Raw genomic sequence first — 13,369 nt, 5'->3', positions numbered from 1 at the left:
ACCCCCTCCTGGCAGGTGCACCAGGACCAAGACAAGACCAGCCCGCTCCTGACTTTGACATCAAGAAACACGCACAAAAGCATCACATGCTTACAGACAGACACGCAGCCCCAACACACCAGGGCTTAAGCTGCGTCGGGCAGGACCGTCCTGGACCAACACCCTCACTCGCCAAAGCCCCTCACCTGCACACCCTACACACCTGGATACCCGCACTGCCACAGACCTGGACACCCACCCACCTTCCTGTCCACCTGGACACCCTTGCGCCAGACACCCTTGTGCCCGCCATCCTGTGTGCCCACACCTGGGCTCCCCCCAGCCCGCTCACACACCTGGGCACCCTCACTGCCACAAGTGTGCAAGCACACGCCCTCTCACCCACACACCTGGGCACCCTCAAACATGGACATCCTCACCCACATGGCCAGGTTGCTGGACACACTTTTAGCTGCACAGCCACGCCCCTATGCACCCGGGCACCCACACGCCTTCACTCGCACACGTCAGCACCCTGGCACCGGCATGCCCTCCTAGGCACACTCCTGTCACTGGCCCCACCTCTGAACCCACGCATCTGACATCAGCACACCTGGGCACCTGCATGCCTGACCGTCTCCCCCACCCAGCTGGGGACCTGCACCTCCGGCTGGAGAGCTTCACACCCGGGCCTCCGAACCCCCGAAGACACCCCTCTGTCCACCTCCACCCCCACCCGGACTCAAGCCACACCCCCAGGTCCGTGGACAGCCCAGCCCCACCCCGGCCACCAGACCCTCGGCCCCAGGGACAGGGGGCGCCCCGCCCAGCCTTCCCCCCCACCACCCCCCGCAGCCGTGACCCTGACCTGTCGGAACTTGGCTCGAGCTTCCTTCTCCTTCATGCGGCCGTGCGACACGAGGTAGTCAAACACTTCTCCTGCAGGGCGGAGGCGGATGGGGTCAGGGGGGGACGGGGGCGGTGCACGGAGAGCAGGGGGAGGGGAGGGCCCTCACCAGCACTTGCGTATTCCATCACCAGGTACAGCGTCTTCTCTGTCTCGATGACCTCGAAGAGCTTCACTACAATGGCCGGGAGGATTGGGGGGGCGGTTAGGAAGAGACCCCCTCCCCTCCCCCAGCCCGCATTAACTGCACATGCGCCGACCCCAACACCCCCTACACCCCCACACTCGAGAACACTCAGTGGCTCCCTACCGAGGGCCAGAGGTTCCCAATCCCCGGCCCCACGCTAGCACTTTTCCCCCGTCCTCACAAGAAGGTCAGCTCTGTGAGGCCAGGGCTTTGTCTGTCCGCTTCGCTGCTGTGCTCCAGAGTCTGGCACATGAGCAGCCCCTTGATAAATAGTCACTTAGCATGTGGACAAATGGATGAACAGATGCTGTGGCCAACGCCCAGGCCAGGCTACATCCTGCTTCTTTGGCAAAGACCCCACCCTCTCCACTCGGCCTAATGGTAATGACGACGCGGAGGATGCTGCAGGTGGCAATAGGAGGCCAGCTCCGAACTGACTTGTGTGCATCGTCTTATTCAGTGCTCACAATGACCTTGAAGTAAGCCCTCTAATCCCCCCCACACACTCCAGAGGAGGAAATCGAGGCTCAGAGAGGTGGAGTGACTTGCCCAAGGTCACACAGCCAGGGAGCAGCAACACTGCTGGAGGAAACAGGTCTCTCTAACTGCTGTAACGGCAGAGTCTCCTCCCTTCTGCCTGGCTCTCTCTTCCCACGTGCCCTGGTCGGTACCCCCGAGCCCATTCCCTTCCCCTCCTCACCAATGTTGGGGTGGTTCAGGCCCTTCATGATGCGGACTTCTCGGAACAGCTGGAGGAAAGGAGCAAAGAGAAAGATGAGGGCAGCCTGTTTCGAGGACCCTCTGCCCAAACTGGCGCCCGCCCTGCTCCCTCTCCCAGGGCCTCACTTTCTGCAGGCTGCTGGGGTTCAGCTGGGTTTTGTCGATAATCTTGATGGCGACCTGGAGGTGGAAGAAAGACAGGAGGGAACAGTCAAGGGACCACGGGCCCTCCAGCTGGGAAAGGGTCCCCCAGCACAGGTCCCCCAAGACGTCCCTCCTTGGTTCCCTTTCACAGACAGCCCTCGTTCTCAGCAGAGGGGGAATCTGAGCCTCAGGACCTTTGCACATGCTTTTCTCACCGTGTCCAGGGCCACCCTTAGTTCTGCAGGGCAAGAGCCCCTACTCCACAGTGGGGCCTGGGCGGGGCTGCCCCAGTGGCCTGGGTGAGTGTGGGTGAGGGCGACCGAGACCCTCGGGGGCCCCTTTTTGAGGGCATCTTGACCACTCACCCGTCACATCTTTGTTTTGAATGCACGAACTGTGGGATGAAAAATAATAACCAGAGCTAACATTTACTGAGCAGTCACACGGGCCAGGCCCTGATCTGCGTACTTTACACATGAGAACTCTTTTAATCCTCACGACAACCGCGTGAGTGTTAGTGTCAGCCTCCTCTTACACACGGGCAAACAAGCACAGGCCTGTTCAGTCACTTGGTCCAGGTGACCTGGCTCACAAGTTTGTGGGCTGGGATTTGCACTTCTGCAGCCTGTAGAGTCGGCTTCTCAAAGACTTAAAACTTAAAATCGATAGATACTTTTTTTTTCCTTTTTTGGCCACACCTGCGGCACATGGACGTTCCCAGGCCAGGGATCCAATTGAAGCTGCAGCTGTGACCTGGGCCACAGCTGCAGCAGCACCAGATTCTTAACCCACTGTGCTGGGCTGGGGATTGAACTGGCACTGCCTCAGAAACAATGCTGGATCCTTAACCCATTGCGCAACAGGGGGAACTCCTATACACTTTCATACACTTTCGCAAGAGCTTTGAGAGAGTTATTGTGTGTATGTGTGGGGGGGTGGATCAGAATGTAACTGAATCCTCTTTATACTTACCTTGCAGCTTATTTATTTATTTACTTTTTTTTTAAGGGCCGTACCCATGGCATAGGGAGGGTCCCAAGCTCAAATCAGAGCTGCAGCTCACAGTCTATACCACAGCCACAGCAACGTGGGATCCAAACCGCATCTGTGACCTACACCACAGCTCACAGCAACGCCAGATCCTTAACCCTCGGAGCGAGGCCAGGGATGGCACCTGCATCCTCGTGGTTCCTAGCTGGGTTCTGAAAACTCAGCGAGCCACAGCAGGAACCCCTCAGCTGACCCGGCACTTCGAATTGCACACTGGGGTGCAGCACTTCAAGTCTGAATGCAGCCCTAGGTCTTTAGTTTTCCCAAAGGGTTTGGGCATCACCCTCCATCACCCCAGATCCACTGGACTACAGAACTCCTCCCTTGGGAGGCCTCGTTCCCTTAGAAACTCCTGGAATCACGGTCAAGACACTCATGAGGGAACAATGTGCTCTTTGTGGGGGAAGAGGGTCCCTTAGCTTTCTTCACAGTCGCACGAACGGGTTTTTCATCTTGTCAAGCACTTTTGATGCCAGTATTGAGACGATCATATGGTTTCTGTCCTTGAATCTGTGAATGTGACGAAGTACAGGAATAAATTGCCAATTTGAAAAGAACTGTGCATTCCTGGGCCAAGGCCGGCTTTGTCTCCACACAGCTTTCTTTAATTGATATGTCAGATTCCATTCGCTAATATCTTGCTTCAGATTTTGGGGAGTTCCTGCTGTGGAGCAACGGGATCCATGGTGTCTCTGGAGCACGGGGTTGCAGGTTCGATCCCCAGCCCGGCACAGCGGGTTAACACTCTGGCATTCCTGCAGCTGTCCCGTAGGTCACGACTGCGGCCTGGATCTGATCCCTGGCCTGGGAACTCCATGTGCCGTGGGGTGGCCAAAAAAGAAAAAAAAAAAAAAGTTTCTGTCTCTACATTCATATGTAAGCCTGGCCCACAATTTTAGATCTTATCTGGTTTTGTTGTCATCATCAAGTTAGCATATAGGCTTTATCAGACAGTGGAACCTCTTCTTTCTTTTTTTTTTTTTTTTTTTTTTTTTTGTCTTTTTAGGGCTGTGCCCACAGCACAGGGAAGTTCCCAGTCTAGGGGTTGAATCAGAGCTGTAGCCACTGGCCTACGCCACAGCCACAGCAATGTCAGATCGGAGTCTGTGACCTACACCACAGCTCATGGCATGCCGGATCCTTAACCCACTGAGCAAGGCCAGGGATCGAACCTGCGTTCTCATGGATCCTGGTCAGATTTGTTTCTGCTGAGCCAGGATGGGAACTCCAGGAACCTCTCTCTTTAGTCTCTGGCAGTGTTGGCATAAAATCGGAATGCTTGGTACTATTTGCCCATAAAACCACTGGGGCCTGGTGCCCTTTGTGAGTAAGGCACAGACAGCATAAGGGTGGGAGAAACTGCTCCAGTCACTTTCTCTGAAATTGCAAGAGGTAAGAGGGCTCATAGCCTCACCCACCACCTCTTCCTCCCATTAGCCGAGTTAACCATCCTTTTCCTTCCTGCAACAATGTGGACAAACTCTGCACACACGGACCCACCCTGGAAGCAAGGTGGGGAGAGAGAGCCTGTGTGAACACAAATGAACCACTTGTGTTCTCAACCAAGATCCTGGAAGATTTGGTGGAGCCAAAGTCCACCATTAAAACAGGGAGGTGCAAGTTTCCACTACGGCGCAGTGGGTTAAGAATCCGACTGCAGCAGAGGCGTGGGGTTTGATTCCCAGCTGCACACAGTGGGTTAAAGGATGTGGCGTTGCTGCAGCTGAAGTGTAGGTCACAGCTATGGCTCGGGTTCAGTTCCTGGCCCAGGAACTTCCCTATTTTTTAAAAATATGCCCTATTTAAAAAAAAGGAAAAAAAACTTTTTTTTTTTTTTTTTGTCTTTTGTCTTTTCTTGTTGTTGTTGTTGTTATTGTTGCTATTTCTTGGGCCGCTCCCGCAGCATATGGAGGTTCCCAGGCTAGGGGTTGAATCGGAGCTGTAGCCACCGGCCTACGCCAGAGCCACAGCAACGCTGGATCCGAGCCGTGTCTGCAACCTACACCACAGCTCACGGCAACGCCGGATCGTTAACCCACTGAGCAAGGGCAGGGATCGAACCCGCAACCTCATGGTTCCTAGTCGGATTCGTTAACCACTGCGCCACGACGGGAACTCCGAAAAAAAACTTTTTAAAATAAAATAAGGTGACTTCTCAGAAACACAATGCATGGCCTGCCTGTGATCTGAGAAGGCCCGCCAGCTCCAGGGATGCCTGAAACTGGTTCTCTTCTCCTATTCTGGTTGTTCTGGAAAAATCTGAGAGGTTCTACTCTGAGAGTCAGGGACTTACCAGAGGTCACAAAGCAAAGTAAGGGCCAAGCTCGACCTCTCCCCGCCTCCCTGCGGAGAAGCTCCGCTGCCTGGAGCCCTGCCCCCTCCCCTCACTCACCTCCCGGCCGGTAAGGATGTGCCGGGCCAGCTTGACTTTGGCAAAGTTGCCCTTCCCAATGGTCCTCAGCAGGCGGTAGTTGCCCACGTGTGGCTGCTCCTCAGGACAGGAGGCGATGGAGTTCCGGCAGCGGGCACCCAGGGAGCGGCTGGACCAGGACGGTCCCTTGTCAGAGGAGCGGCCACTGCCCAGGGTGCCATGCTGGGCGGGGGAGATGGAGCATGAGTGGTGGGCAGCACCCGCCCAGTCGCCTTCAGTGGCCCTGTGGGCTGGGGTGGCTACCTCCAGCTATGGCCACTGCCCCCTTCATGCCCTTTGCAAACCCACACCCGAGAGGAGCCTTGGGTCTCCCAACGTGCTCTATGAAAAGATGCCGCTGAGGACAAGGATGCTGGGGCCCCTCAACTCTGCTGTGCGGGGACCCCAGACCTCAGGTCCTTCCTGCCATCAGCACCCCACCCCCATCACCGGCTTCCTTTTCTAATTATTGGGACCTCCATCGGCTCCAGACTATTTTATTCTAAATGCTGCAGCCTTCAACGCCGACGCAGCCAGGGCTCAACACGCCACCCCAACCCTCCAACCCTCGCTGCTCCCAGCGTTCCATTTTATCAGTCACTGTCCTCCACTCTTTGGCAAACCCGTATCTCAACACCGCTTCCCGAGTTACTGCCCCCAGTGTTTTCTTCTCATCCTTACGGCCCCCAGTCCTACTGCAGACTCTGTAACCTTTTCGTTTGGCTCTGACGCTGCAGCCCGCAGCCTAACCTTCCTTCTCTGGGAGACGCTGTGGCTTCCTCATCGCCACCCCCCCCACCCCACGGCTGCTCCACGGGCATCCGACCTGCTGTCTTCCCGCCATGCTCTGTTCCGCTCCTGCCGTCCTCCCTCCTGGGCCTCGCTCTCCCGCAGGTCACCTGCCCGATCCAGACTGCCCTGCCCTGACTGTGAGCCCCAGGGACCCGGCCTCCCTTTCAGTGCTGGGGCCCAGGGGCTGGTAACAGAGGGAGACAGAGGCCCTGGCCTAGACAGCTCTGCCCAGGAGCTCCCTGGTGGCTCAGTGGGTTAAGGATTTGGCATCACTGCAGTGGCTCAGGTTGCTACTGTGGCACGGGTTTGATCCCTGGCCTGGGAACGTCCACAGGCTGTGGGGGCATGGCCGAAAAAAAAGAGACGGCTCTACTCAGACACTCCCAGGGCTGGGGGATGGGACACAGGAGGACACAGGGAGCTGAGGGAGAGGCCAGGTGGGTAATGAGAGGAGGGCCCGGGGCTACTCCTGCAAGGGATCTGACAGGCCGCTTAATAGGGACGAGGACCAATACTTAATGAGCACTGGCCATTGATGCATCACCACCCCCATTTTACAGGTAGGGAAACTGAGGCCCCCGAGCTGGGACGTGAACCCAGACAGTTTCCCCCAGAGTGGAGGCCTTGGCCAAGGCCACACCGCACTGCCTCACACCCCGCGTCACTTTTCTTAAGTAGGCTTTTCTCTGGGCCAAGTCCTGGGCATCAAAGCATCCCCTCTGCATTTAATTGCCACAGCGGCCCAGTGAGGGCAGCACCTGCAGCCTCACAGTCCAGAGGAGAAACTGAGGCTCGCAGCGAGGCGGTGCCGTGTCAAGGTCACGCAGTCGATTCATAAGAGGCAGAAAAGAAATGCTTCCCGTGAGGACCAGGAAGACAGCCGCCAGTACGGAGCCCTAACCGCAAGCCCGCTGCCTACTGTGCCTTCATCCAGGCCTCCGGGGTGGGTCCCATTACCATCTGCATTCTCCACACGGGGACCCCAGGGCTGAGGCAGGGTAAGCACCTTGCCCAAGGTCACAGGGCAGATGGAGAAGAGCGTCTAGGATTCGAACCAGGCTCTGCTGACTCCCAAGGCCCCAGCTCTTCCCCACAGCCCCCTGAGGGGCTGCTCCTGAGCCCGGGCCTCCTCCCAGGGGAGGGTGGGAAGGGAGCTGGAGCTCTGGGCAGATAAGGCCTCTGATTTCCACCCAGATAAAGACGCCCCATCAGGTGGCACCAGGGGAGCCACCCTGCGCTGGGCTGGCCCCCCACTGAAGGCAGTGTGACTGAGGGACCCCTGCAAGGGGCAGCGGGTGACAAAGCCCCCAGGGGCCGGGGGCGGGAGCTAAAATTGGCCTGCACCACCAGCTGGCCCAGCTCCCTCCCGACCGGCTGGCGCCCCAACACCGGGCCTGTTGCTAGGGAACCTCCAGAAAGGCCGGGTGGTGGGGGACCTGGGACTTGGGGTGGGGGAGCATGACCCCACAGGGCTGTCGTCATGGTGACCAGGTGGCAGGGGAGGGGCTATGACCTCCAATTCCAGAGGGAGAGAGGTGACCCTTTGCCAGGACTGACAAGCAGCTCCTACAGACTAAGAGTTGGGAGGAGAGAAGGGACTAGCTGTCCCCTGGTCCCCAGGGCCGTACGAATCTGAACAAGATGGGGAGGAAGTGCTCACACAAGCCCCACTCTATAGAGGAGGAAACTGAGGCCCAGACAAGTGAGATCACTTGCCTGAGGTCACACAGCTAGGGAGGAGCAGAAACTAGATTTGAACCTACGCGTCTCTGAACAATCCAAGTAACAACAACAATAAGAGCAGCTCCCACACGCCTGGCCCTGGGCATCTTCCTCATCTCCTGGGTTCCTCAAAACACCCCCTTCGCGAGGCGCTATCCTTGGCCCCATTCGGAGGGGAAGAGACTGAGGCTCTGAGCAGGGAGGGATCCGAGACCTCACACAACAACTAATGACAGCCCTGGGTGGGGGATCCAGGGCCGTCTGACTCATAGCCACACAATAGCAGCAAACACGTGTGGAGCGCGGCCCATCCGTCCCGTGCGTCAGGCTTCAGCCGGATCATCGCGAGTAATCCTCTGAGGGACTCAGGTGATCACCCCCATTTATTTCCCAGGGCAGGAAACTGAGGCCCGGAAGGCGAGAGCCAGTGGTCTGAGGTCACAGGGCAACGTGGCTGGCGGAGCCGGCACTTGAACCCAGGCCTGTGGGCTCCCTGCCACTTCCTCGAGTGACTGGGGTGGGGTGGGGGGGCGGGGGCCAGAGGCGGGCTTCTCATGGGAGACTCCAAACCAGAGCCTGGCTTATAGTGTGACGGGTGGCAATGGGGGTGGTGATGGCGGCTCTCTGGGGAGGGGAGGGGGGAGTCCAGCAAGATGAAGGGGCAGAGATAAATCGATCTGGTGGGCATCTGGGGTGAGGGTGGCTGGGGATTGGCAGGGGCCCAGCAGAGGCCTGGGGGAATGGGACAAAGACCCCAGCTGGGGAGGAGTCTGGCATTGGTTGGTGGGAGGGTCTTTAGAAGCGCTGAGAGTAATCAGAAATCAGGGGAATGAGGGGAGGGTCTCTCTGGGATTGTTCTGGGCTGTGGTGGAGGGACAGGGGTGCCTGGGAACAGTGGGAGGGGTCCAAGCCATGGGACAGTGGAAGTCAGGGGCTAAAGATACCTGAGCCAGGGGTCTGGGTCTTGAGGAAACTCCTAGAAGTCAAAGAAGGGGGTTCCTAGGAGCAGTCCCTGGAACCAGAGAGAGGTTCAGGGGCCTGAAATCCTGGGGAAGGGGCTTCCAGGATAAGGAACAGGTCAAAGGAATAAAGACAGAGCCTGGTGGGGGCGGGGGGTCAAGAGGCCTAGAAACTTGGGGAGAAGGCTTCCAGCCAACAGACCCCAAGAGAAAGGGCCTAGAGCCAGGGCAAAAGCAGAGGCTTCGAGTCCAGGAGTCTTCTGGAAAAAGCATCCAGGGTCAGGCCTTGGGAGCTGGGGAAGGACTCTGAAGCTGAGGAGGGGGCTTCACTGGGAGGCCAGACCCCTGGCAAGGAAGACGGAGGCCCTGGAGCAGCAGAAGGGATAGGGGCCTGGGGCTCTAAGGCATGAGGCGGTGTCTTGTGAGGAGGGGCCTGGCCTAGGAGGGGGGTCAAGGGGCCGGGGGCGCCAGGGGCACCGGGAGGAGGCTTGCCTGAAGTGGAGGAGCTGATACAGGGAGCATGAGGCCTGGAGTCCGTCTAGTCCAGGGCCTAGAAATCCAAGACTGAGCTGGGGGCCTGGAGTTGGAGGCCAAGGCTTCCTGGGAGAGCAAGAGACCAGAGCGGGTCTGGGGGGATCTGTGGGGACCAGAGGTGTTGGGAATCCATGGACAGGGCTGCTTGGAAGATGGGGACCAGGCCTGGAAGTGGAGAGACCTTGAACAAGCTAGAAGGGCCCTGGGCCCAGGAAAGGTGGAACCGGTTTCCTGTGAGGGGGAGCCCACAGGAGCCAGGAGGGGATCTCCGAGGGGCGAAAGGCTGGGAATGAGAGACAGGGTGGTGGGGGGGAGATCCTGGGGCGCCCGCCACCCAGGTCCAGACAGGGAAGGCCAGAGGCAGAGGCAGGACGGAGCCAGGCCTTCCCAGAGAGGGCCGGGCTGGGCCTTGGGGTCAGGAGCCCGGCACACCCGAGAGGGGGCCAGTTGTCCGATGCGGAAGGCCTGGAGGGGAAGGGGCTTAGGAACCTGCGGGAGAAGGGAGGGGCTCCTGGAAGGCAGGGGAGGGGGCTTCCTGGAGAGAAGAGACCCGAGCGGAAGCGGTCTGCAAGGGATAAGAGAGGGGTCCCGGGAGAGGGGCGCCCCCAGGGGTCGGGCTGGGCTGAGGAGTGGGGGAGGGTCGAGCGGCCTGGAAGTCCAGGCGGGGGTCGGAGGTGGCGCGCGCGGGGTTGGGCTGGGGAAACGAGGGTAGGCGCTCGCGGCGAGGGACACGGCAGGGCGAGGGGTTCGGCGGCCGGACCCAGCCGGGGCTCCCCAAGGGGCCGAGCCCCACTCACCGTGTCCGAGTTCCGATCGTTGCCCGGGGCCATCGCCGTCCGCGAAGACATTTTCTCCGGGTCCCAGGGGACTGGGCGGCCAGGTCGGGGGGGGGGCGGGGGTCCGGGGGGGGGTCCCCTCTCTGCCCCTCCCCCCCCACCGGCCTGGAGACGCGAGCTCAAAAGCTGGGCGCCGTGGACACCCGGGTTCGCGCCGTGGGAGAGGGGGCAGGGCGGGGGAGGGAAGGGGGTGCCTAGGGTCCTAGTGGCCCCGCACAGCTCGGGCTGGGGGCGCCATGGGGGCGGCGGGCAGGCCGGCGGGCGGGGGCCAGGGAGGGGGCGCGGAGCCGGCCCGGGCGGCGGCGGAGGGAGGCGGTGGAGGGGCCGGGGAGGAAGGGACGTCAGGGGGAGGGGCGGGCAGGGCGGGGCTGCCGAGACCCCGCCCCCTGCCGCCAGCACTTAAAGGCGCAGGCCCCGACCGGCCGGGGGGCTCTGGGGGCGGAGGCACGTCTGGGCGCGTTCTCGGGGAGTCTGTTCTCACGGGAGAGTACAGACTCATCGGAGGAGAAGGGGAGAGAAACATCAAGGCAGAGAGCCAGAGGCGCACAGAAAGATACTGAAAGAGGCAGAGACAGACGCAGAGACAAAAAGACAGAGAGACAGGGGTAGGGGGAACACAGAGACACAAAGAGATGGAAAGACATTCAAGGAATGGAGAGACAAAAAGAGAAAGGCAGAAAGAGGGAGAAACGTAGGGAAAGAGAGGCACATACAGAGAGACAGAAGGAGAGACAGAGACACAGAGAGCGACAAAGACTGAGAGACTCGCACGCGGAGACAGAGACAGGGATGCAGAGACCGGTGAAGAGAATGGAGATAAAGCGACAGAAATAGACCGAGAATCCCCCCAGAGGCAAGAACCCGGCAGGCGGCGCTGTCCACATTCTCCCTCCCAGTCCCCTCCTCCCCAGTCCGGGAAGCTCTGGGGACCAAGGGCTAAGGGTGCTGGGGGGAATGGTGTCTGGGCGGAGCCACTGGGGAAGGGTGACCAACCTCTCCAGCAATGCTGCCTCCCAGCTCGCAGAAAACTCCAGACCCCGAGGTTGTGGGCTGCAGCCTCCTCTCCTCTGCACCGGAGCTGGGGTTCCAGGACTCTGTCCACGTATTTAACTCTTGGCAGGGATTTGATCTTTCCACGCCTCAGTTTCCCAGTCTATAAAGTGAGGGCGGGGAACCAACATGTTACCTTCCCCCAAGGGCTGAAGCTGGTGCACACGAACCCCAGGCAAGTATTCACCTCAGAGCGGGCCACTCTCTGGATGGGCCAACTGAGGACAGAGAGGGCAAAGGCTTTCCTGAGGTCACATGATCTCGTGGGGACCACCCTCTGGACCAGTGTGGGATGAAGGAAAGGGAGGCATGGCCAAGTCCTGGCTTGGGATCTATGCCCTGTCTGTCCCTTTCTGTTCGAACAACTTCCTGAGCCTCAGTTTCCCGTTCTAAGAAATGGGCGTGACAACAACAGCAGTGTGCTGGAGCCACCCCAAGCAAGCTGATTGTTTTGAAATCTCAGGAGTTTTGGAACCGGTGGTTAAACGGCCATTATTTAAAAATAAATCATGCAAACATACAATTAAATATTTAAAACAAAGGTAATAAATACTCATCACATCCTAATTATTTTACTACGTTTTACTATCATGTGTGATCTTGAGGTTATTTGCATCTATCGTATCTGCCCAGTGAAACTAAGGGGTGACTGCTCCTCTCTTCCCTGACAAACGCTTTCAGTAGCGTCACCTTGGTAGCTTGAACTGAGCCATGAAAGGAATATTTACACCATGGAAATTGGCAAGTCCTGCAAAACAAGTCTTTCCACACACACCCCCTACACACACCCTGCTCCCCAGAGAGCTGGTTGTTACACACCAGTATATCACTATCAACTACATGGACAGAGGCTTCCTCTGTGAAAGCTTCTGAGCATCTCATCCTTTCTGACCCACGCTGAGGCTGGACCAGCCTTATCACCCCCACTAAGAAAAAGTACTTGCTGAAGGTCACACAGCTGGGGAGCAGCAGGGCTGGGATTTGAACACAAGTGTCTCCAAACTCCAGAACTTGGGCTCTTGACCGCTAAGGTTTCCCGTCCCTGGATAGTAAACCTCAGTCTGCAACAAATTAACGAGCCTATGGAAGTAAAGGGCTTCACGTGGGACCAGATTAGGGAACAGATTAGAATTTCTTAAATGGGTGGTAGTATTATAATTCAACAAATGGAGCCTGAGGAGTCTCAGGGATAGTGGGAGGCAAAAAGGGAGGGGTTCAGGATGTTGTTCTAGAAGCTTTGGCATCCCAAGGGTTCTGCGGGACGACGGGTGGGGTCTTGGGGTGAGACGGGAGGCTGAATCAGCCCAATTCCTTCCCAGCCCTAGCGCTGAGAGCTGCAGTTCTCGGATACACCACACGGGGGCGAAAGATCACCTCCTATACACGTTCGCCCACCACACTTGGGGTTCACCCAGGCTCCCCAGTTCCCAGTACTGTTGCCAACCCATTTCCCAGACGGGGGGGTGGGGACTCAGACTTAAAGAGGGGAGGTCACATCCTGGATGGACCTTGAAAGAAGCATGCAAAAGACCACTTGTATGATGCCATTTACACGCAATTTTCAAAATAGGTAAATCCAGGAGTTCCCGTCGTGGCGCAGTGGTTAACGAATCCGACTAGGAACCATGAGGTTGCGGGTTCGGTCCCTGCCACTTGCTCAGTGGGTTAACGATCCGGCGTTGCCGTGAGCTGTGGTGTAGGTTGCAAACGCGGCTCGGATCCCATGTTGCTGTGGCTCTGGCGTAGGCCGGTGGCTACAGCTCCGATTGGACCCCTAGCCTGGGAGCCTCCATATGCCATGGGAGCGGCCCAAGAAATAGCAAAAAAAGACAGAAAAAAAAAAAGGTAAATCCATAATGACAGAAAGTAGACTCGGGTTCACCAGGGCTGAGGGGGCAAGGGAAATGGGGATTGATTGCTAAGGTGTAACACGGGTTTCTTTTGGGGGGCAGTGAAAATGTTCTGGAATTACATAATAGTCAGGGCGACCTTGTGAATATACTAAAAAACACTGAGACTTTAAAAAACACCTTAAAAGGGTGGATTTTGTGGCATATGACTGATAGCTCAATTTAAAAT

At 57.9% G+C, this 13,369-nt stretch overlaps 1 protein-coding gene across 4 annotated transcripts in view; it reads right to left on the bottom strand.

Annotated features, from left to right (window-relative positions):
- The window catches only part of MARK4 (microtubule affinity regulating kinase 4), a 34,631-nt gene extending 24,060 nt beyond the window's left edge, over positions 1–10,571 (bottom strand). For 2 of the 4 annotated variants that reach the window (XM_021094541.1, XM_021094544.1), the window contains exons 1-6: positions 10,202–10,539; positions 5,380–5,580; positions 1,920–1,973; positions 1,774–1,822; positions 996–1,061; positions 848–918 (exon numbers count right to left, since the gene is read on the bottom strand). In XM_021094541.1, coding sequence (XP_020950200.1) covers positions 848–918; positions 996–1,061; positions 1,774–1,822; positions 1,920–1,973; positions 5,380–5,580; positions 10,202–10,252 — 492 coding nt within the window. In that variant the 5' untranslated portion in view covers positions 10,253–10,539. Of the gene's footprint in view, positions 1–847; positions 919–995; positions 1,062–1,773; positions 1,823–1,919; positions 1,974–5,379; positions 5,581–10,201 lie in introns of all 4 variants that reach the window. The other 2 variants (XM_021094540.1, XM_021094543.1) reach the window with 2 other exon arrangements.

The sequence above is a fragment of the Sus scrofa genome, chromosome 6 (genome assembly GCF_000003025.6).
Source record: "Sus scrofa isolate TJ Tabasco breed Duroc chromosome 6, Sscrofa11.1, whole genome shotgun sequence".
NCBI classification, from domain to species: Eukaryota; Metazoa; Chordata; class Mammalia; order Artiodactyla; family Suidae; genus Sus; species Sus scrofa.
The sequence above is the reverse complement of the archived record's forward strand: the minus strand, read 5'-3'. Positions and strand labels throughout refer to the sequence as shown.